We start from the raw sequence: 24697 nt of genomic DNA on the forward strand, positions 1-24697 counted from the left end.
TGAATTTGCCGCCTGGGGCTTTCAGCCGCGTCCCCAGGCTTGTGGGTGGCGCCCCAGGGACATGTCCCCATGTCCCCTGCCAGCTCGAGGTGTTCCGTGGGGTGGGCTGTGTGGGAACATCTGGATGATGCCGACGCTGGAGTGCATGGGGGGGGTTGGGACGCCCTAAGAAGCACACTGGGGAGTTTGGGGGGTCACCAGAGGCACACTGAGGGAGATGTGCCCCTGAGAGCAAACGGGGGGGTTCAGGGACACCCTCAAAGGCTCACCGAGGGCCTGGAGCACCCCAGGACGCACCTGGGGGGTCTGGGGAGGACAGGATCCCGAGAAAAGCGGGGGCAGCGGAGGAGCCGGGGGGGCGCTGGGCTTTCCTGCGCCCGGGGGCGCCGAGGAGCAGCCGGGTGAGTGCGGGGCCGGGGGGGGGTGCTGGCCCCGCCCACGTGCGGCCGCAGGGGGAGGGAGCCGCCCCTCCCGCCCACTGATTGGTCGAACGCCCCTGATTGACGGCCCGCTCCTGACCCGGCGGGGCGGGCGCTTTGCGACGGCGGCGCTTGACGGCGGCGGCGGCCCTTGGCGGCGGCGGGGCCGGTGGCGGTGGCGGCGGGGCGGCCATGCTGCTCACCGTGTTCTGCCTGCGCCGCGACCGCAGCGAGCTCACCTTCTCCCTCCAGGTGGACGCCGACTTCGAGCTGCAGAACTTCCGCGCTCTGTGCGAGCTGGAGTCCGGCATCCCGGCGGCCGAGAGCCAGGTCAGGCCCTGCCCGCCCCCCCGGCACCGGGGCCGGCTCGGGGTCCTCCGGGGGGGGCGGCTGCACGTCCCCTCCGCGGTCCGGGGGTCATTGCGGGGAGGGGGAGGTCCCTCCCCGCGCCCGCCTTTCGGGGTGGGGGGCAGCGCGCCCCCCCCCGAGCCCGCTGCTCCACCCGGAGGGGCCCGGCGTTCCCGGCGGGGGCAACGGGAGATAAAAAGGGGCGTTGTGGGGGTGCGGAAGGAATTCGGTGCCCGGGGGGGGGGCAGGGCTGGGAGGGGGAGCAGCGGGGGGGCGCGGGGAGGGGGCGGCCCCCTCCGGCCTCAGGAGCGGGGCTGGGGGACAGGGATGGTTCATCGCACCGAATTCCTGCCGTGCCTAGGGCGGGTTGGGGCTTTTCCCCCTTTTTTTCCTTCCAGACGAACGGGGCAGCCACCTGGTTCCCCGACAGAGACCCCCCTGCGGCCCCGAGCGGGGGCTCACCCGTGGGGGCAGCTCCCCCTGTCCCTCGGGCTCTACTCACCGTTTTGGGGTCACTCCCCCCGGTTTGGCCATCGCTGCCCACAAGGCGACGGTGATGTCAGCGCCTTTTCCCGGGGCGCTGGCCGTGCCTGGCAGAGTTTACGGAGTTTTGTGGCGATGGCTTTTCCTTCCCCTGCCTTTGCTGAGCTAAATTAATAAAGTTATTTTTCCGAGTAAGCAAATATTAGTCAGTGATGGAAAAACTGCTGAACCGGCAGCCCCGGAATGGATGCGTTCCCTGGCTGAACAGGTTCCCGACGCTTTACCCGCGGCATTTTGCTTTGCCTTTGGCAAGCCCTTTATTTTGGGATGGGAGGTTGGGCTTGAGTGAGAAGCCGTTTCCAAAGCCAAGGGTAGAAAATCAAGGTGAGGTGGATTTTCCTTTAGAGGAAGAAAAACCTCTTGGGTTTTCGTGGGTAGAAAGGTGCCCACCTGCTGTGCTCCAGGAACCCCCCAGTGTCTGTGTCACAGCCACCCACATTCATGGCCGGTAACAGGGACAACCTCAGCGCGTGGGACACTGAGCTGTGGCTGCAATATGTTCTCCTTGATAAACTCCTCGCTGCCAGCTCTGTGTCCCTTGCATCATGGTAACGTGCCAGCTCTGGGTCTGTTTTAGGATAACGAGGGGTCACGGACTTTTTGTCTGGATTTTGGCGGGAGTTCCCTCACTTTGAGTTTTTGCCCCACCATCGTTAAGCTGCTGCAGAGTTTAGTGATGGTATCAGGGATCAGCACTGTGCTTTTTGTAGCCACCTCTGCTTGCCTTCTGCTCACCCATCTGCCATTTGTGCATCATCTCGTTTCAGTTCTTTTCGTGTTTTCTAGCCACGTATTTATTGTTCCTTTCTCTACTGTTCCTGCCCAGTGCTTGTGAAGCATCTGGAGGACCTTCAGTGCTGGGGAAAGTTATAAAAATTCCCATTATCAGTGAAGCGGCTTGTTGTGTAGAAGGATTTTGCGTGCTTCAACCATCCTTCGCTAACAGGCAACATTACATTTACCAAACTTGGTGGTTTACTCCTGTTTTGCCACAATCAGGGCGTACGTTGTGTTAAAGGTGTTGCGTTGGCACAAAAGAGAGGGCGAATTTTCTAGTAACGGTCGTGCAGGGTGGAGTAAACCACCGCTGCGTCGAGGAGGGTTAATCCTGGTTCTGGTCTCTGCTTTTTCGTGAAATTCATTCCGGGTGCTGCCGTTTGGGGTGGAGGCAAGGAGGGGACCGCGGGGTTTCTGAGGGATGGCGGAGGGCGACGCAAGATGACAGAGATGGCTGCTGGCAGGCTGCGGCGATAAGAGGAGCTGGGTGAGACGATGGGAAATTATTTGGCTCGTTGCGGTTTCCTCCACACACCAAGGTGGTGGCTTTTCTGGAGAAGAGATGGGGAGGCTTTCAGCAGGGGAACCGTGTTCTGCTGGCAGCGCCGTTCATTGCCTTAGTTACTCCAGCTTTACACACCGTGCATCTCCTGTCCAGGGCCACACGCAGGAATATTTAACGGGTTCTGGGTTTGGATTGATTTATGGTTGCTGGTGGTATCTCACAGTCTTGGTTGGGGCTCCTTGCTCCGTAAGGAGGTTCTACTCTACGGCATCATGCAAAATCCAGCCGTCGTGCAGTGTCAGCGCCTGTGTCCCTGCCCAGGTCACCTCCAGAACAGCCCACGTCGGGTACCTGGCCAGCCTGCAAAAATATGCTGCAAACCAGATAATCAAAACACAGCAAAATTAAATCAGTTTGTTTTAACAGCAGAGCAGCAGGGTTTCAAAAGCGTACTAAGCCGCACGGCTAATGGATGTAGAGTGAGCGCCGGGCGCTTAATTCACTGTCTCAGGTGTTAAGGCCGAACACTTATAAATCCAATCCCAGCAAGATGACAGAGGTAAAACCTCACTTAAACTGATTAACTTGTCTCTTCCACAATGTCTGCGTGGGGAAACTGCCATGTGAGATTTGCGCGTGCAGCTGGGATTTATTTACAAGCTTGCTTTCTCTGCGGGCAATGGCGTTACTGAGTCAGCTGGGTGGGACGCGGCCGTAACGTGAGAGGATGCACTGGGACTCTTCCCTAACCTTAGTATGCCGGTAATGTTTTGCAAACCATCAGAGCAGAGACTGCGTGCCTTAATATAGATCGCAAACGGGCCCGTGTTTGCTTTGGAAGGGACCCAGTCTGGTGCAATGCCGCTGAGGCTGTGAAGTATGTCGTTAATGAGACGGTACGACGCTTGTGCTTGTTTCTAATTCTGTGTGTTTCTCTTAATTCTGACGGCTTGGGTTGCTGTCGAACGTGGTTCTTACTATTTTTGCTTTTTCTGACATGTCTTACTTTGGCACCGCTGCTGACGGTGGATCTCCGCTATTAGAATGCCTTGGTGAGATTCTCTGTAGTATTTCTGAGTTGCTGGAGTAAAGCAGTGAAAGTCTGTAGCATCTTCCAGACCTTACAATGTGTAGTAATTGGGGTTTTTTTTTGGATCCGCTCCTTGCGATAGCGTCGGGTAGAGCCGTAGCCCATCCACGCAAGGACTGCGAAAGCTTCTCCCACACAGCTCTGCTAGTCCCGACCTGCGGCAAACCTGTTGTTGCTGAACCGGCCTTTTCCAGACCAGGAGAGACGAGGTCTTGCTAAACAAGGTGATAAATGGGAAATTCGATCATATGCCCAACGGGTTTAGGCCAAGTTCTCCAGTGCTTCTTGCTTTGGATTTGTGCCAGGGGTAGGAGGTTGCTGAACCGAGCAGCCTGGTCTCATTGTGCTCCAATGAAGGCACAGAAACCGTAATATTTAGCAGAAACCGTTTCTGGGAACTTTTGTTGCCATGCTTCCCTGTAATTTAGGGCATCTGTAGGTATTACAGAGGTAATGTTAATAGAAATGTTCCCATGGTGATTATTCATCTTTATCTCAATATGTTTTTATGTTTAATCTGCGGACCCCTCGTTAAGTCAGATTATCCTAATAGAAAATGTATTTTATAGTCAAAAGAAGTTAATTCCCGGCTTTGGACCGATTGCAGCCTTGGGAGTGGTATCTTTGGGTGCTGAGCCTTCGAGTCTGGGTATGGTTACATCACCGAAGTAAACTGGAAATCACTGGGCTAACCATTGAGGTCCCTGTAAAACTGGTTGTTCAGGGGAGCCGTGTTGTGGGAAAAGGCAGAGATCGCAGATACTGGACTGGATCATCCATGGATCTACCCTGACTGACACTGCCTGCACGTAGGCAGTCGGTCCTTGGTCAGTAGGTGCTGACGTGGGGGAGATGTCGCTGCAGAAGGCAGCCGTGACTTGGGTAACCATAGAGATGGGGTTTTGGAGACGTGTCCGAGCAGTCCTGGTGCAAGGCTTGCTTTCCTTTAATAATCTTGGCCTCTAATTAAGAGAGACCAGCCCTTCTCTGAGATGCTGGGTTTTGAGAAACCGCTGTCGGATTTTGGTAAGACTGACTCTGTCGTTGTCCAGCCGCTCACTTGTTGAGGTGTTTCTTTGCCTGAGGTGGAGATGCTTTGGCAGGGCCTGCCCGTGGTGAGAACTGCACATCTTCCCTTCTGAAGCTTGAGATGGGTGCAGAGGATTTACTGTAACACTTTCCTAAAAAAAAAAACAAACAACCAAGAAAAATAATAAAAAAGCGAGATGTTACCCACTTTGCCATGCGTGGTGTATTTCATTGCGCTCTCTCTGTGAACAGATCGTCTATGCGGAGCGGCCCCTAACTGACAACAACAGATCTTTGGCCTCCTATGGCTTGAAAGACGGGGATGTGGTGATTTTGCGACAGAAGGAGATCACAGAGCCACGGCCCTCCATCCGTTTCCCAGGTGAGAAAGGATTTCTGCTAACGTTTGCTCTGAGCGTGCAAAGATCTCAATATTTATCAAATACCAGCTCCATCTCCTGCTGGTCTCCTTCAGTACCGTGCTAGGCAAAACACTTAAGAAAGGAGGGCAGCTAGAGATGGGGCTCTTAAAATTAGCCAAAGGGCTTGTTAATTAATGCGTTTTTTTTATTCCAAGGAAGCAAATACCATTTTATTGTTCTTTTGGGGAAATACAGAGAAAGCGGGGAAGGTAAACGGTTCAGAACGATGGTTTCTGTTAAGGTGTGTGAATTTTCATACGACTGCTGGTTCCCTTCCTGCTCGGTGTAATGGCACGATAATACGCCGTCTGCATGGCTCAGGGATGTTAGAAAGGTGCATCCATGTGCGCTCTCAATCCGTACTGTGACAAGCACCCAGAGAAGCCGCATCCAAACAAGCCCCGTTATGCAATCGTGCATACATGCAAAAGGCTCCTCCGATAACATCTGAGTGGAGCCCTGCTCCTCAGTCCTGCCTTCTGCAGCAGTTTCTGGCAAATCCCCGTCATAAAATATCACTGGAAAAGAAGGTACCGCTGGCTGAGAAGGGTGTGGGAGTGTTGCTCGAGGTCTTCATCCTCCTGGCTCAGCTGGAGGATGGGTACCTGCAATGCAGGTCTGCAGAAGTGTTACTTCCCTGCTCCCCCCCACCGCCCCCCCCCCCCCCCTTTTTTTTTTTTTTTTTTTTAAATCTGAGAGATTCAGAAGTGCCTTAGAGACACTGGGTTTAGCCTGGCTATCCCTCCATGCAGTATTCACATTTGCGAAGCTGGAAATAACTAATCTGCGATTCAGTAAGTGCATTTCAGGGGATAAAAAAATGGGGCAGATAGAAGGCTAGAGCAGTTACATAAATAGGTGCTGGCATTCCTAACCCAGTAACCTGAGTATGTGGCCGCGCTTCCGACATGAATTGCTGTGCACAGACTCCGACCTAATACCGTAGTGTTAAGAGCAGCTCATCCTTCCCATGGCTTCTCCACAGTGTTTTTCAAGCAGAGTTGTAAATATGAAGCACTGACCCGTCTGACTTTTTTTTTCCCTCAAGGTCTGCCCAGGATAGACTTCAGCAGCATCGCGGTTCCTGGGACATCCTCTCAGCAGCATCAGCCACCAGCACAGCGTTTTCGCCCGTCGCCTCCTGATGCACCATCGTTCCCTCAGGGTTTGGACAATCCGGCACTGCTACGGGAGATGTTGCTTGCAAATCCCCACGAGCTGTCCCTGCTGAAGGAGCGCAATCCGCCCTTGGCAGAAGCGTTGCTCAGTGGAGACCTCGGTAAGTTGTTTTTTTAATCTGCGGGAGTGGTTTTAAATCTGTTGGAGCTCAGTTCTAATAGAAGGTTTTTATCAGCCACAGGTTTTTAACTAGCTGGGACATTTGCTGCCAGTTCATTGATGGTACCAATAAATGGTGCCAGTTGTGAGGACTCGGGGCAGAGTTCCTCTTCTCCTATCTAATGACCATTTCTGGCAAGTTGGGCGTATTTCTTCCGATTGGCTTCTTTAATATTCTCTGTTCCCCTGGTCTGAAATAGCAGATGCACAGGCAGGTTGAGTTTCTGCGAACACAAGTGTCTCAGCTCCTGACTTTTACGCAAAGACTCCGAATGCACATTTCCCAGTAATGGTGTTGCATTTGCTGCGTCCCAGAGCCCACTGAGACCTCCGTAGAGTGCTGTATGCTGTAAAACCAACTCTTTCTGTAATGATTAGCTGCTGTGTGTGTCAGAAAGGGAGAGGAAAAGCTTTTTCAATAGGAATAGTCATCAATGTTTAAATTTCTGTTAATCTTGAAAGTGTTCCCCTATTTTGGGCACAACTGAAGCCTGGTACCATGCCCTTCCCTTCCTCTGCAGGTGAGTAGCTGATGGCAGTTCCTCGTTCTTCGTGTGATGAAAGCTTTGAATTGTAGTGTCCTTTCAGTAGGAGAACGGAGCGGTGTGCTGGGCATCAGCAGATGTGATTCTAAACCTCTGCAAGATGTTTAGCTAGGAAATAAATCCTCTTGGCTTTGGGGAAGTGAATGAGGAGAAGGAGCTTCTAGGACAAGATGGTTTTTTTCCACATTCAAGATTATATCCTAGTGGTTTCTCTCTGTCAAAGGAAGCTAGAAAGGAACTTGCATGTATATTGTCAGCCTGTTTCATTTTTTAATTCTGACTTTAGTCCGTATTCAGAGTTAAAACTGTGTCCTTTGCGCTCTCAAGTTTCTTCACACTTCTTGCAAGGACTATGTCCGTAGGGCAGGAGTTTTTCCCATCACCTTGAGAAGATGTGCTGCCCTTGGCGCAGAAAACGAGAGGTTAAGCCCAAGACGTGCAGAACTGGCTCATCTGCTGATCTGCCTTGTTGTGCACAATAAACTTTGAATCTGATGTGCATTTTCAGTCCCAAATGGCTGCAGTGGGCTGGCAGAAGGAAGTGGTTTGATCTGGTTACGCTCTCATCGTTCTCTGCTGCTGCTGTCGATATTTGGGCACAGATCCAGCTCAGCTCTGGCTCTGCTCAAATACATGCACAGATGTGTGCCACGTGACTGTGCTGGATGCACCACAGGCACTTCAGAAGGCACCTGCTATACAGAAGCCTAATTTAAAAAAAAAACAATCAAGAAAACATACCCAGTGCCTTCCTGAACATGTTAACAGCCTTTGAGCCAGAGAGCTTCTTCATGGGAACTGCATTTCTGGAAGCAAACCCACAACCTTCTGTGTTTACAGAACTTAATATATTGCCAAGTCCTTTTGGGAATGTGTGTGATCACATATCCAAGTAGTAAAAAACAGCCAGAGGCTATCCAAAAAGTGGGGATCTGAAAACAGTGTTCTTAAAATATGCGGCTAGACTTTGTGAAGCAGGTGCCTGCCTAGGACCTCTTGATTTCGGTGCCAGGTATCCAGCTTTAGGGATTATAAGGTCTCTGTCTTTGCCTGTGTTGCTTGGGTTTAAAGTCAGTTTTGTTGTTAGCCTTTTTATGCCTTGCAGTTTTGCATTTGCTGGACCTACAGGGTGTTATTTTACCGGGGATTGCTGAGTGTAAAACATGTTGTATTTTTACAAGCTGCTTTTGTAGATGGGCCGTTCTGCTGAGAGCTATGAAATCTCGCTTCTATCTCTGAAGCTTTTTCAAAATACACATGCACTCGAGTGCCTTGTTTGGATTGTGCAAGTTCTGTAGTCATGATTTCTGCTTTGGGTCTCATTTATCTGCTGGTTTTGCAGCTGGTTTGGTGTTTTGGGGTGTTTTTTTGAGTATGGTGTAGGCAGTTCTTGCTGCAATAGAAGAACGAATTCCTGTTTTCAAGGCAGCTCTTTGTTTTAAATCTTGTTGTCTTCATGGGTTTTTTCCATTTTTCTTCCATATAAAAATGTATGTGCAAAGAAAATGAGTTTGTGCTGAGTTTGGGTAGCAGACAGAAGGAGAAAGAGGCTCTGTCCAGTTGCTTTTCATCTCAGTGGGTTCTCAGGTTTGCCACTGACCCTTTGAGGTCCATCCGTGCTGCCTTCAGAGGAAGCCTTTTTTGCCTGTGCTGCTGAGTCTGCCCCTGAGTGCATGCTGGCATCAAAAGAAGAGCTTGCTGTGCCAGGACTTGATTTGCAAGAGTCATTTCCAGTATAAAGCATTTCTGTATCTCCTTGTTACTGCAGAGAAATTCACCAGGGTGTTGCTGGAGCAACAGCAGGACCGAGCCCGGCGGGAGCAGGAGAGGATCCGACTCTATTCAGCTGACCCTTTTGATCTTGAGGCACAGGCCAAGATAGAAGAAGACATAAGGTAGCAAACCAAAGTTGCTTGCAGGCTTTGGAGGTCTTCACGGTGCTTTTTTCCACAGGGTGCTTCTATCCGTGGTGCCTTTTCCTTGGAGGATGCAAGGATTGTGTTTAGGTCTTGCTTTAAGACACACATTCGCTTGCAGGGCGATGCTCTGAGCCACCTTTGCGCGTTGGGAAGGTTGGGATTCAGGAGTGTGAAGGTACACCCCATCGTTAGGTGTATCTGGCTGAGCACAGATGGTGAGGTGACAGCGCTGCTGTCTGTGTGTGTGATGTCCCAGTGCCGTCTAAGCTGACCCACTCTGGAACAGAAGCACTTAGCCGAGATCCTCTTCACAGGTGGTACTTGAGTGCCTTGGACGTGTTTTGAGCTGGAGAACTGGGCCTGCGTAGTCTCTAAGCTGAGCTTTCTGCACAGCAACGTGGCGTCATTTCTCCCAGCTGCCTTTGAGATTTGGGTTTGTGTACTGCTGATTGTTTTGCCTCTCTGGCTAATTCCAGACTCTGAACATCACTGCTGTCAGAAGAGATGTTCTGTAGAAATATGTTCTGCCCATCTGCACGCGCTCCCTCTTGCTGCCTTCCAAATGTAATTGCATTGGCTTGAAGCTTGATTTCTTAAATTGAGTGATAAAACCTTGAGTCAGAACATGACTGGTGGTTTTTTACCCTGATAAAGAAATACCTTTCTGCTACAGGCTCATAGTTGGCCATAAGTAAAATCCATTTGTGAGCAGAGTCATTCTTGCATTACAACTGACAAGGTGTTGGTGCCAGCTAAATGCTTAGCTTAGCAATGCAGAAAAATATACATTTGTAGATAGTAAAACATTGCTTGGAGGCACAGGATCGATTTTCGTCTTCCATAGATGAGGAGACAGATAAAGGTGATGTGCCCACGGCTAGGCAGCTGTTGGGGAATGGTTTGGACATGTAACAGTCCCCAGGTTTCGCTTAGTTTCTCTGAACATCTTGCTTAATCGGATGCGCTCTGCCCAAGATTGATTGGAAGCTATTGTAAGCGTCATAGTTTTTTTGAGACACATCTCTGCCCTTCAAGTTTATCTTGGGTGGAGAGAGCAGCAAGTGCAGAGAAAACAAGGATAGATTTGACAAGAAAAACTGAAGATTAACCACTGTATATCCCATTTAAGCTTAAATAATAAAAGACAAGACAATGTGTGGCTGTTTCATGAGTCTATGAAGCAGGACATACTGGCAGTAGGGCGCTTTAGCTCCCAAGCGAGCCAGGTCTCGGATGCTGTTAGCTGTTTTCCTCCCCCACCAAGAAACCATGTCTGCTCATCTTATTGTGGGAAGGCTATCACAGTACAGAAGATGGGTAAGAGAAGAGCTTGGGGGTTTTCCTCTTCCCCTACTGAGGAAGAATGAAATGGCATCAGAATTGGAAGCCCATTTCCCTTTTTGGGATGCTACGGATACCTGTCATTTCCAAGATGAATGTAGCAGCCGTGATGGCCTTGAAGGAGGGTTTCTTCTGTAGGCTTGAGTTTGCACCAAGGGCTTGTGTTCACGGTGGCGTTCTCACTGGGGTGTTGCTCACCTCCCTCCCCGTGCCTGGGAAAGGAAAGATACCAGGGAAACGTTGGAGGATTTTTATGTTCAGCTGCTGTGTGGGATTCCAGCATTGTAGCTACAGGCAACATCTTCATCGGTGCCCTCAGCGCTTTATTTTAGAGTGACTAATAAATACACAGGTTTTTCACTCACTAGTTCTCCAGGTTAACTCTGTAGTGACAGGTTTCTGTTACAAACAGAAGGTCGTCAGGAGCTGTAGTGTGAGTTAGGCGAGGTGTTGGAAGGAGCAGTCTTCATGGCTGCTGGGGAGCAACTTGACGTCGCTGGATTAAGCCAAGATCATTACTAGCAATCCCTCTGCTAAGAAGCCTGTGTTTAGCTAGTGAAGCGGTCTTTACTGTGATTTAAACATGCTGTTTGGAAGGTAAGCTGCAGTGGGTGGGATTACCAGGTCTGTAAGTCAGAGGGATGCTGTTAAGGTTATGCTGATGGAAGGTCTGATTTTTCTCTCTCTTCTCCATTAAATTCAGGCAACAAAACATTGAAGAAAATATGACGATAGCGATGGAAGAGGCCCCTGAAAGTTTTGGGCAGGTGGTGATGCTGTATATTAACTGCAAAGTCAACGGACATCCAGTGAAAGCCTTTGTTGACTCAGGTGAATTGCTCCCATTTTCATCTCTTTAATGATGATAATGATGAAGAAAAATTTCCATAATAAAACATTCTATTACAAGATTTTGAAGCACCTAATTAAAAACCTGAGAGCAGCCTGGGCATTGTTTAAAGCAAATGGAGTGAATTGTTGAGAGAGTGGCGTGCATGAGTGCTTGAACACCCCAGATCAAGGCTCCTGTGAGAATCTCTGGGGCTGTGATGCCAGAAAGGTCACTGCCACGCAGGTCTTATCTCTTTTTACAGATGGGGGGACTTGGCATGCCTTTAATGTAGCGCTTCCCATCCACAGCCTTAAAGGGAAAGTACTTGGGGTTATTCCAGCTCTACAGTAATACGTACTGTACTGTCAGTGCTGACCTGTGTGTGTGCAGTCCATTCAACACAGCGGGATTCACAGGAAGCCTTTATGCCCTAGTGCCGTTGCCTGATGCAGGCGGGTTGGTTTCCCAGCTGCCGAGTGCAAGATCTTAAGCCCTTCCAGGAGAGACTTTGAATTTGTGGTGAGCTGTCAGGATTTAACACATGTTCTGTTGCTGGTAGGTGCCCAGATGACCATCATGAGCCAGGCTTGTGCTGAAAGGTGCAACATAATGAGGCTGGTAGATCGGCGATGGGCTGGCATTGCTAAAGGTGTCGGGACGCAGAAAATAATTGGCAGAGTGCACTTAGGTAAGTACTGCCATTCTTCTTGGGGCAGCTTTAGCAGAAGTTTGCGTTTCCCGCAATCTTGGCACTGAGGAGCATCTGGTTTAATGCTATAATTTTTAGAAACTCCTGCAGAGTAAAATAAAAGTGCATCTGCAATATGTTCATTTGTCTCAGGCACCATACTCTGGCTTCTGTCTCATTTTAATGCTTTTTTTAATGGAATTACGTTAGTGCTTCTAGGTGAGGGAGTCCTCAGCTCCTGCAAACACAGGGGATGTGTTCACTCTGGGTGTGAAAGACAATGCTAATGTGAAGCAGCACGATCTTCCCTTTTTGTAGTGGGACTGGTGGGTGGTAAGAGTTGCTCAGGAAGGGTTCCAGCAGAGTGGAGTGTTTTGTATTCCTTTGGGAAGAGAAGGCTGCGTGTGCTCTTGTGCAGGTTCTCTGGATGAGAGAAGATTGTCCTTGTTGTCTGAAAAAACAGTTCTTTCCACCGTTGTTGCTTCTTACACTTGTGCTCTAATGAGCTGTACGCAGCTCCTCTATCTTGGAGCATTAGATAAGCAGTACTTAAGCCTCTAGGGCAGGTCAGCTTTTAAAATAATTAACTTCTTGAGACTGAGGCAAGCCTGGTAGTCCCTGGGGCTTGCACAGAACTAGACTTTCTGTGACCAAAACAGTACGTCGGAGCTCTGGTTTCAGATTTGCCCGGCAGGTTTGTGTAGACCTTCCCCAGGAGAAGGAAGAGCAGAAAGTAGATCTGTTCCACTGTAGCGTTGCAAGGTGGTAACTTCTCTTCCTTGTGTTTCAGCTCAGGTCCAGATTGAAGGGGATTTCCTGGCATGCTCCTTCTCAATCCTTGAAGAGCAGCCCATGGACATGCTTCTAGGACTGGATATGCTTAAGAGGCATCAGGTATCAAAACTTCTTTTGAAACAGTTACTGGCTTTTCCAAGTTAAGTGTAAATGCCTTGCCTGTGAATGTGTTGGGATTTTTCTGGGGAGAGTTGGTGGTGGATTGTTTTCCAGCCAGTTATGAAAGAAGTACATACACTACATATGTCGTGGATAGCTATAGGGTGTCTGGCTGCTCCCTGAAGTTCTTCGCTCTGATCAAAGATGCTCAGAGCTTTCCAACTGAATGATTTATTACAAATCAAGTCATATGGGGCTCGTTGCTTATAGCTGATGCTCTTGGCCCACGCTTAGCTGCTGTGAGCTGTTCCCATTGGAAATGGATTGTTTAACTTTGTTTCTCCTTTTTCTCCGGGAATTGCCTGGTGTTCACGCAGGCCTCTGATGTCTCGATGCTCTTTCACAGTGTTCGATTGATCTCAAGAAGAATGTACTAGTGATTGGCACGACTGGCTCGCAGACCACATTCCTCCCGGAGGGCGAGCTCCCGGAGTGTGCCCGGCTGGCTTATGGTGCCGGGCGGGAAGATGTCCGGCCAGAGGATATTGCAGACCAGGAACTAGCAGAAGCAATACAGAAGTCCGTAGAGGAAGCAGGTACCAGGAGAAGCCCAGCTGAAATAGTTGATCCACGTAGTTTTCTTGCTGTGTATCAGGGTGTCTGTCAGCAGTCCCCCTTCTCACCTCCTAGGAGATACGGTCTGATGCAGCATCAGCAAGTAAATGGTTGAGAGAAAGGGGCTTTATTCTTGCTTGTGGCCTCTAACTGCACTTCTCCATTTGTGTACAGCAAAATCTGTCTGCATGAAGGCATTCGGGGGGGCTCGCTGATTAATTTGTGCTGGTGACTTCTACCTGCTCTAGTTTCTTGGCATTCAAAGGTGTGGAGATAAATGATTGTCTCTGGCACCCAGTCACCTGGGTCAAGTTGTAGTACCTAGTCAGGGATGTGGTTTAGTTGTGTGCTATTTTAGCAGCCTTGTGTGAGGAGGACAGCTTTGTGGAGGCTTCCACAAATCCTGTTCTTAATAGCTGCAGCATACAAAAATAGAGGAGCCGTAGCAGTAAGTACAAATCTCTGGGCAAAAGTTCATGACAATTTTTAGAAATAGTATTATTTCAGCATTTTTTCCTTGGAATGGTGCTTGTGCCCTTGGAAGGTGAATTGCTTCTCTTACTGGAGGTTACTGTTGCTCTGCACTTCAGAAGCAGCAGCTGAATTTGCTTCCTAATGTGTATCATCAGCCTTAGATGTGATCTGCAAAGAGAATTTGCACCTTCACTATGGTTTTGTTCCCTGTGCCTCTGGAATCCATAAGCTGCACAAATGCAGACTGACTGGGCTACCAAAGATTTTGGTAGCTGCAAAATTCAGTGAGGTGGAGATGCCAGAATAGCTGAAAGGTGAACTGTGAGCCAAACTGTCTGAAACTCAAGATTTTCTGTTTATCTCCTCCCTTAACTTCAGTGTATGCTTCTGACTAAAGGAAAGATTTGTTGGTTTTTTTCCCCGGCTACTTCAGTGAAGCTGTGTATTCATATTAGGCCTTTTTCAGAACTCTTAAGGATAATATTTTATAAACAATTTTATAGAGACTTCTGAGATTTACTGCTAATTCTTCCTCTGACAGCATGCAGTAAGATTCTGCTTCACACACACATGCAAAACTCTTTGCCAGGTCATGTTTAAGCTGATAAAGTTGATTTCTTCAACATTTTTGTTGCTAATTTTTTAAGACTTCAGTGTGCCCATATTTAAAATTGAAGTGCAATAACCTGATTTAACCATATATGTATACATACATATATCTAAAAAACAGCTGTAATCCACTGAATAACACTTCCCTGTTGCTTCTTGATAGTCCAAAGAGTAAGACTTTCTTGTGAATAACAAAGTTGTTTATATTAAGGGGAGCATGGGGCTGCACTTATTGGTCCCTCTGACCAATTTTTTTCCGTTCTAAGAATGTAAGTTTTCCAGAAATGTAAAATCCTCAAGAGGACGGCCTGGCTTTAATGAATCAGCAAGAAATGGTTTACATGTTTGATTTCTAAAGCCAAATTTGAATGCTTATTAACTTAAGTTGCAGCAAGTGGAGAGAAACACAAACATAGATTTGACCTTGCCCTTGCTGGATTTTGGCATTGCTAAAGGTTGGACTCGGTAGCTTGGTCTCTTCCCATAACCTGACAGAGGAAATATGCAGATGTAGTATTAGGTCTTTTCCTGTTAAAACTTCGAGCCTGATGAAGCCTGGCTCGGTTTTTGCAGTATCTCTCCATTTCAGATGAGACTTTGCAGACATCATAGCTGGTTGGACTTAGTTCTTATGCTTTTTGTTTGACCCTTTCAGCAAACTTGGCCCAAAGTATATGAGTCTTTACAATAAAAGCATTTTAGTTGAGTGCTTTAAAATTAAAAGTGCCTAAAATTACTTAAATCAAAGCTGCTTATGTACCAATACAGTTCTAAAGACCACAAGGCTTGATTTAGACTAGTCAGCAGTCTGCTGTTTTCCATTGATGCTGAGCCCTGGAGGAATGTAAAAGATTTATGAAAATGGGAAATCCATTTTGTGTTTTCACTTAATGCTTGTAGAACACCAATGCACAAAACTAAGGCAGGTCTTGTTTAGATTGACTGCCTGAAAGTCTTAGACATATTCCAAGCCTCTGGTCCCCGGGCATTTGTTGGCTGTGTCCTAAGATGACAGAATATACCCTCTTCCTCTCTTCCAAAACTGTCAGCTGCTGCTAGATGGTACCAGGAAAACCCAAGTGAAAGAACAGGAAACTGGAGAGGGAGAGAGAGAGAGGATGTAATATAGCACCAAGGAAGATCAGTTTCCTGCAAGGCCTGTGATCTTTCTTTGCTTGAATTTGTGCAGCCTTCTGGTAGATGGTACAACAGAAGTCACTGTGTACATCTGTAGGCTATTAAAATTCTTGTTTTGAATTCACCTGGATTATTCCTGAGCTTTATTTAAGCCCCACAGCCCACATTTCAACACCTATGGAAAGGCAGCTGAGGTGGTAGTGGAGTCCTGGTATGTTCTACTGTGATTTAAGACCCTCCACGTCCGTTTCATTTATTTTTGAGAGCTTGCTCTTTTCTGCCAATATGTAGTGTTTCCCACCACCACTGAGAAACTCTGTGATTATGGAGGATTTACAAAGCTGGCAGCAAAACTACAGTTGCTTTAGGAGGAAGTGTATTTCAGGTAGTTTACAGCTTTTCGTCCAGACAGCCTTGATACAAGAAGGGCACTGCCACCACATATGTAACTCAGGCTTTTCCTAATGTAGAGAGGAATTTATCCCTGATGATGCACTTTGTGGAAAGAGTTTGTTCCCAGAGTTAGCTGGATTGATATCCTTGATGGGGCTGGGATTCAGCTCCTGTAGATAACCCCGGGAGGAGGATGGCAATGGGTCTCGGAAAGATGATGTTTGGCAGAATACCAGCTACTTCTGCTGTCGGAGTAGACTGCAAATCCCTGACACGTTTGGCTGGTCAGACCCTTGTTACCGATCCACTGAGTCAAAAGGCAGTTCTGCTTCCTCTCTAAAGGATTGGCTTAGGAGCAGAGAGCGTGAATGTAATCCTACCATGTAGAAACAGAAAAAGATCCCTCCAGTTTTCATCTGCATCCTGTGTCACAAGCCTTTTTGCCACCCCTATGAAAGATGAGCAGTCTGAAAATCTGCAAGATAATTCTGGCTTTTTAATACTCCAGGGTCACCAAGTTGTTGTAGCTGCATTAAAACCACATGTGCAGCGTCTGCTGTATTTTATACCAAAGTGTATCGATCAGAGGTGCAGTGTCGCAGCACAGAGTGCACCATTTTTGTTTAACGAAGAATAAAAGAAACCAGTAGCTGAGGTGAAAAAGGCAGACTTCATCCATGTTGTGGAACTTAAAGGAAATCCCGACTGTACATGTGAGCATGGTTAGCTGTCCCCCAGTACACTTGGGTGGTTATCTGTAAAAAAATTAAGACTTAAGGTACAACAGTGTTTAAGACCACTGAGTCTGGAGGCCTCTGGGAAGGGAAAGGGAACTAATGCAACAAATTGTACAGCTTTAATGGAAGAACAGGTGCTCTTACCACAAAGGTCATGTTTGTGATTTAATGAGAGCATGAAAGCTGATACATTAGCAAGATTAGACTATTAGCACGATAAGTTCACTTATTTAATCTCCTCTGACAACTAGAGCCAGTGTTTGGTGCTACTGATAGAGATCTGCAATTCATCCGTTCTCCTTATGGAGAAGGAAACAGTGAGCTGGGTTTGACTTCTGGCTGCTTCTTCCTTTGCTTTGCTCTTCCCAGCCTCGGACAGCAGTTCCTTTTGGGGATTTCTGCCTTTCACGCTAGGATCTTTACGCTTCCCTTTTGTAGTAAGCTGGTGTTTGCTCACCTTCCCTTGCCTGTGATGGCACTGTCAGGAGCACAGTCCAAGAACTGTGTTACTATCTTGGTTCTTATTTCCCTGAAATGTGCCTCGTGGATATCTTCAGCCGTATGGAGAGTGAACCAGTACAGTGCTAGACACGTGCCTTGTGCTGCGTGTATTTTATCAAGTGTGCAGTATCACCCACGGACCACTCTGCAGCATAGATAGTACGGAATGGCATTTAAGTTGTTCTCCAGCAGAGTTATTTTTGACTTGATGTAAAGAATTTCCGAGGCAGAACTCCTTCTGGAAGACAGTGAACGTGAGGAGCTCCTGCTGCTTGCACACTGCCTCGATGGACAGTTGGGAGGGGAGCAGCGAGGCGAGGTCGCAGGACTATAACCATGCATGTGGAGTGCTCTGAATGCTAACACAAGTTTGGTGTGTTTGTTTCCTAATCCAAACAGAACGTCAGAAGCCTTGATGCATGTAGTGTGTGTTTACTGCAGCTGGAGTGGGCCACAGACCAGGTATTTATAGCCGTCGGTTTATAAGTTTTTGCTACTACAGTGAAAGCAGTGCTTCTCCTGTGTCCTAACTACTTTCTTTCTGTCTGTCTGTCTTCTGTTAGAGAATAGTGACAAAGAAACTACCTCACTGGAAATGCCCTCATTACCAGCTTCTGATGGGTTTCAAAATCCAGTCCAGTCTTCAGGACTAAATTCCAAGATCTGTAATCCCACTAATCAATTACTTGATCGTTCTGTCTCTGCCCCTGCTTCAATTTGCTCATCTAAATCTAGCCTTGCAGAGCCCATTGATCCTAGAGCCGTCAAGTCTTTTGAGTCTTCAACTGAATGCCAGATAACCCCAGAAAAAGAACGTCCTCTCTTATTACAGCATCTTTCCAATAATGCTTCCTTGGCAAATAACGACCTTTCTCCCCAGACAGGGGAGGCAACCTGTTGCAATCCAGCTTGCCTTTCACAGAAGACACTCAAAGAAACATTTATTGCTGACAGTCTGAAGGAAAGTGACGCTAAAGAACAAGACCGTGGTCAGGAACATCCTTTGGAGGTGACAAAAGCAAATGGTTTGGCTGACACTGCTGCTAAGCATGGGCAAAATAGAGATGTATGTTGGTCTTCAGAACAGGTGGAACAGGAGCAAAAGCATAAGCTTCCCATAGACCATCAGACGTGCGAAGAACCAGAAAAGGAACATCTGGAGGAGCAAACTGAGACAACTGACCCAAAGCCTCCTTGCCACGTTGGTGCGGTTGAGAAACCTGTTGTGGAAGAACCCAGCCAGCCAGAAAATCCTCCTATGGAAACAAGAGGAGATGGACTGGAGAAAGCGGGTCTTCCCTGTGCGAAAGGAAGCCTCCAAATGTCAGCCTCCTGTAGCCGTACGCACATGGAAGCCTTCATGGAGATAGATGTAGTTGAGCAGTCTGTAGCTGAAGCGCACCGCTCAGCAAGCAAGCAGAAGCGGCAGGCTGAGAGCAGAAGCCTATCTGACCTGAACTCGGATGCCTTTTCCATGGAGGTGGAGATGCTGAAGCCTGCATTGTCCCTGAGTGATCTGCTTTCCACCAGCGATGTCCCGCAGTCGAAAGGCGCTAGTGAAATTCCTGCAGGGTACAATGAGTTGTCTGATTTGGTGGCTGAAGACAGCTCTTCCCCCTCCAGCATCCATCAGCTGGACAGGGATCCAGGAAGACCTTCAGAAGAGCCATGTTTCTCTCTAGCATCAGCCTTAAAAGAGCTTCACAAACTCCTGATTGTCAGTCAGAAAGGAGAAGGTAGAATCCTTGCCTCTGAAGAAGTCTCTCGGCTGGAAAGGGTTCACAAAGAGCCAGCAGCACAGCAGAAGGGGCTTTCTGAAGGTGAGCAGAAAGGTTCAGATCCAGCCAGCCAGGGACAGAGTTGTTCCCTCTGTGAGGTGAGGTCTGAAGGTGAAAGAGCAGAGGGGAAACAACCTTGTCATTCTGGCATAGAAAACAACAGCACCGTGTCTGTCAGTCCCGCACAGCCTGCTCTCGGAGAAGGTGCTTTAGAGATTCAGAAGCTTCCAGGTAAGAGTGATTTGGTTGTGGCGAGTTCTGCAGCACCATCTGACCAGCAGCAGAGCTCTGAGCAGGTAGAGGTTTTGACAGAAAGTTATCAGAGTCCAACTAGTCCAGCTGTGGAGCAAAATGCATCCATTTCCTCTACACCTGCTTTGGCTGAAGGTGCACCTCAAGATGCTCGGAGCCTGTTCACAGAAGGACCTGGGAGAAGCAGCAGTTCTACTCCTGCAGGTCCGTGGCCCTCGGGTGGATGTGAGGAACCACTGCTGAGCCCACCAGCTGGACTCACCTCAGGTGCTTCACCACCTGCTTTCCCTGCGGCTGATGTTGATCGGATCCTCAGCGCTGGTTTTACCATGCGGGAAGCTCTTGAGGCTTTGGAACAAGCAGAAGGAAACGCAGATCTTGCTCTTCTCATTTTGCTAGCCAAGAGTATTGTTGTTCCTACGTAACTACGGAAAAGGTAGCTGACTGGGGTGTCTTTTCTTTTAAAGGACATATCTAAATTATACACCATAATGTACAAGCAGAATGTTGAGCCAGATTTTTTAATTATTTGCAGCCAAAGTAAATTGTCTCTTCTGTTTCACTCTTTAGATTTGGCCTTTTGAAAGAAAGAAAACGTCCTAGTGTTGTGCGGACAGGGTAGCTTTGAATTATGCATACTGGATTAAAATTAATGTTTTTATTTAAAAGTACAATTTTAGAATAAGCTCCAATGTTACAAATAAAAAGCAGAAGCCATTAAGATCACCGCCCTGTCTAGCGCAAAGCAGATTGTGAAGTGAATTGACCATGCCTGCGTGTGCACAGGACAGGAGGTGCACGTGAGTTTGATTTGGTGCAGATGTGAAACAGCGCTTGTCCAAACGGACTTTGTGGATTTGTTGTAGCTCTCCTGCGCTTTGTAACCCAATGTCCCATCTGTGACGCTGATGAAACTATTACGGCAGCTACTGAAGGTATGTAGATGCCCACAGACATGTAACACTTTGCAAGAGGGGTGGAGGGGGTTTCTGGAAGCGTGTGGTTTTGTGTGTGCATGGGGAAAGCTGATGCTTGTTTTTGCCAAACCCTTTAATGCTCTTGGGCCAGTGTGTTCAAGTTTACAACATTGGGGATAGAAGAAGGGAAGGGATAGACTTTGGTGCTACCAAAACTTAAGAGACGTTTTAACTTATTTGAAGATGTGCTGGTATTAATTGTAGATGCAGCAGGGGGGGGAGGGGAAAAGGAGTATTTTACTTGGTTTTTTCTAGCCTTGCCCACATCATGTTTCCCCCGTACAAGAGAACAAGCTCAACCACTTTAAGGCAAAACCTTAACGATGAAATTGTTTAACAAACCAACTGTGTGTTACGGCTCTTAATCCCCCTCTGCCCGGGGCAGAATGAACAGTTTCAGTGCGTGCATTCTCTATGCACGAAGCAGGGGTGTGATCAGCAGAATGAAGAAATCTGCTTTGCACTAGTTGATCTGGATGTCTGGGGACAAACAGCCTCTCAGCTGTGGAAATGCAAACTGCAGAAAGCCTGTAGCGGCTGGTGGGGTACTAAAAGTTTAATACCTCTTAAAAAGCGAGGGCTCCCCAATAGGGTTGATGAAACAAATGCACTGACATGGCTTCTGCATTACAACCATTGTGGCCTTCTGGGAAGTCCCCGGTGAGTAGCCTGCGTGACGAGGACTCACCGAGGCTGTGCTGTAGGAAGCCCTTTCCAGATGCTTTTTTTGGGGATAAACTACTTCTGATGCTCTGCAAAGCCCCAAAACACTGTTGGGGCTAGGGGAAGGAAAGTGTGGCTGGAATGTGATAACCAAATTTTAAATAGGAACTTTTAATTAGTCCCACTTGCAAATCTCAGAAGTGGCTTTGTGTCATCTTGAACTTTCTGCTTTGAGCTAAACCTGAAGCTATGGGTCAGCAGCGGCTGGAAACATGTTTTTGTTCATGGCTTTCATTTGTTGTTATCATTGTCTCAGACCTGTGTTTCTGGTGTTTTGTTCTCCCTGTTGCTTAGCAGATTTGCCTGTGTGTATGCAAGGGTTTTTTTCACATGTGGTGGCATTTAAAAACCACACAAATTTGGTGTCATCTGTCAACTTGCAGGAGTTTCTGATGTCAGTGAGTGGTGGTTGTCAGATTTTTCTTAGATGCTTGGGTAGCCAGGAGATCCTTGAGAATAACAAAGAGCTATAAGGCATTCCTGTGTCTGTCAGGTGGAGCTTTTGCATGAGCTGTGAGCCTACCAGCTAGGTGTGGGGCTCCCAGACACGTTTTGCTCATGTCCCTCATGAGCTCATTGTGGTGCTGGCAGCAGGCACTACTCTGTGGGTGTGGAGATAGCAGTGTTTGCCTGTTTGAGAGCCCCTCGCCAGAGCAGCATCGAGTAATTCACTTCAGGCTCTGTTCAAAATGAGTTACTGAGGCAAGACAATGACCCTTGCCAGGCAGGTGGTAAGAGTAATCCCCTGCTGAAGTGTTTTTTTTTTAATATTCTCCTTGCAATGACCACCTCAAATGGGCAAAATCCCCCTCTGACAAGGGTAACGCTTGGGCTGGTACAGGAGTACAGCGTCATCGGATCTTTCTCTAGAAGCCTTAGGAAGTAAAATATATTAGACCCATTCCCATCTGCATCTGGTTCGCTATCAAAAGCAGCAACACAAGTGAGGCTCCCAGCTCTCAGATCCAGAGCATCCTCAGTCTAAACAGCTGAATCTGCTCCAAATTCACACCACGGATCTCAGTGAGGTGGTCCTAGGAGCGAGCCCTGACCTGGTACACAGACACCAGCTGCAGGTTGGTCCTGGGATGCACAAGAGCCGAATTTGCGCCCTTAGCCTGCAGGTTGGTCTACTGCCAGCTTCTTGAAGCATCAGATGTTAGCTAGTCAATGTTATACCCTTTTCGTATTTACACTTTATGTTTTTAGAAGCAATTGCTAATAGCTAGACAAAGTACTGCTGCTTTGCACCTAACAGGTTAAAGGCTCTAGTTTTACGGCCACATTTACTTAGACTGCATATACAGAATTTATGCTATAAAAGCTTTAGAGCATCAGCCAATTTGCTTCAATGCTCAGTTTTATTCTTTGTCAAACATAATTTTTGAAATCTGCCCTTCTGCCAAAGCTGTACGGAAGCATTTATCAATAGTGCTAGAATTTCCTGGGTAACTCTCTGAACTGCTAGAAACAAAGCCTGACCCCCAGTGGATAAATACATGTAAAACTCTTTTTATCAAGTCGGTCCAAGCCTGGTGATTTAAATCTCTTTAATTTCAGAGCCTTGCTTTGAGTGAATGGCTACGTGCTGCTAAATTAGGGGGTAATTTTTTTAGGAGCAAGAATTATGTTGGAGAAAATTGGGGCGGTGGTGAGTATTTAAGGTTAAAATAAAATGTAATAGAACGTGTATTTAGCAAATGCTGTCTAAAAGTTGTCTTCTGTTTTAACATGCACGTGTGTCCTCTCTGCTGTATGTACTCATCCTTTGCTCAGCCTTCAGCAATCCCTTACCTGGCCCACAGTGGGAATACTTCTATTTTAGCAGGGATGACAGACTGCTACAGCTTGTTGGCTAGAGCTCTGGGGATAAAGGTAACGCCAAAAGCTGTTCAGGTTTCCAAGGAGCCATGTATCCTTAGCTTAAAATAAGGCTCTTCACTCCCTTCTCTTCCCCCTCCTCATTAACCATTGCTCCAATGTACTAATGTCACATCAGCTTAGCAAAATGATTTCGCTATGAAAAGTCAGTCCGTGGAGAATAAAGCGGCACTAGGAAACTGCTCCTTAAAGGTGCCAGCGCCTGTGGGGACCCTTGTGGGTCTGTAGAGCTTGTTTCCTGGTGTTTCCCAAAGCCACTGCAGTCATGTATCTTGCTGTGAGTTTCTGAGATGTATTCTCTTCCTTAAGGATACTGAAGGAATTTACTTGGCTTCTTGCTGAACACGTGTTTCTGTACATGAGGCACTAGGTGAGGTTAGAGGTGATGATTAGTGAAATACCGACATCTGAAAGTTTCTGGGCACAGATAATTCTGCCAAGAGGAGGAAATATTTCCTGGTGATGGTCCCTGGCATGTTTACCTGCTGCTGGACAGAGCTGAGCTACGCTGCGTTATCGTGACAATCTCTGCCTTGTTGCTACGTATGTTCAACTTTCTATGTAGACACTTGGTCTCCAGGACTGTTAACCTTGTACCTCCTAGATATGTTCCTTTTTCTGTCTTTGTCTTTGCCTCTTGCTGTCTCCTTTCCTCAAAAGTAGCAATATCTAAGTGTACTAGCTGAATGCTTAACTTCCAGATAAGTTTTCTTTGAAACACTATGCCATTTACAAATAAAAGGAGGAACAGATCCTAGAGGTTTCCTCACCAGACTTGGACTTCTTGCCAAACGGCTCCCCAGAACTCTTAACGTGAATTCAAAGAGGAGAAATCCAGAGGTATTTTTGCCTGCCTCTCTCAGAAGTCAGCTTGGGAAATGGGGTCGGTTTTGTGTACATCATTCCCTTCTGAAGCGTTCAAGATATTTCTTCCTGCACTGTGTAGACGAGGCTTAGTCCGTGATCCAAATGTGTAGCGGTTTGGGTTAATCTCTGACTGATGCTTTTTAGCTTAAGAGTTTTACAGACTCATGTAAGGAACTTGAGGGAATCAATACTCAGGAATCCTAAAGCTGGTTGCATTTGTGTCATTTACTCTTCTGGGCTGAACATACTGCAGTTGTCCTCGCAGGTGGCTGAAGGGAGGAGTGGTTGTGTCATCAGAGAATGGGATGTGGTTCTGCCCAAAGTAATACACACTTGATTCTTTTTTTGATTTTTTTTTAATATTGGGGGACTGTTTATCAACAAAATTGATGTGTAAAAAAATTTGATATTTAAAAAAATGAATAAACACTTTATCATAATGTTGCTTGATTGCTCTGTCTGTATTTCTGAGGTCAGCATCTTTGCACTCAAATCCTTCTCTGGCTTTTTTTCCAAAGCCAATTCCTTAACATAAATGTTGCCATTTTCAACATTGACTAGTAGGCTAAATGATTACAGTTAGCAGGGCTTTAAAACAGGCATGAGAAATTTGTGTATTCCCCTTCTGTGGGGATGGGCTGTCGAGTCTTTCAGGCAAGACTTGGAAGTGGGAGAGCATTAGGAGTACAGCACAAAACGGAGCACATGGCCACAGCGCTGTCCGCTGGAAAAATGAATGTGGCACTCCTCACATCTCCTATGTAAACACCTCATTTCCATGCAGGTTTAGAAACAGTTGGATTAATTTTTCTGGAGCTGGAAGCTAATCTCTTGGGACATCAAAAAAATTTGCAATTTTATCTCCGGAAAGCTCATGACAGTTTTAGTTAGAAATAACACCTTTTATTTTTTTAAAGTCCTAGTCTCTTAGTGTCATGTAATAGAACAGGTTGTGGAAAGGGGGAGTAGAGATTCTTCCTCCTCTGAAACTTGTGGTGCAGTCAGCTAACCCTAAGCGGCAGCATTTGTCTCATGGGGCCGTAATTACTTTTCCAGATCTTGA

The 24697-nt window shown here is 47.3% G+C and overlaps 1 protein-coding gene across 1 annotated transcript; it reads left to right on the top strand.

Annotated features, from left to right (window-relative positions):
• Positions 1-445: 445 nt before the first annotated feature.
• DDI2 (DNA damage inducible 1 homolog 2) lies at positions 446-24078 on the top strand. The gene is made up of 10 exons (XM_080378827.1): positions 446-749; positions 4964-5093; positions 6182-6412; positions 8785-8911; positions 10980-11107; positions 11668-11796; positions 12587-12690; positions 13097-13286; positions 17556-17618; positions 17720-24078. Exons 1-9 carry the CDS (start codon positions 612-614, stop codon positions 17570-17572), a joined length of 1194 nt encoding a protein of 397 aa, XP_080234953.1. The 5' UTR covers positions 446-611; the 3' UTR covers positions 17573-17618; positions 17720-24078.
• The last annotated feature ends 619 nt before the right edge of the window (positions 24079-24697 follow it).

Source organism: Falco punctatus (assembly GCF_963210335.1).
Source record: "Falco punctatus genome assembly, chromosome: 3".
Taxonomy (NCBI): Eukaryota; Metazoa; Chordata; class Aves; order Falconiformes; family Falconidae; genus Falco; species Falco punctatus.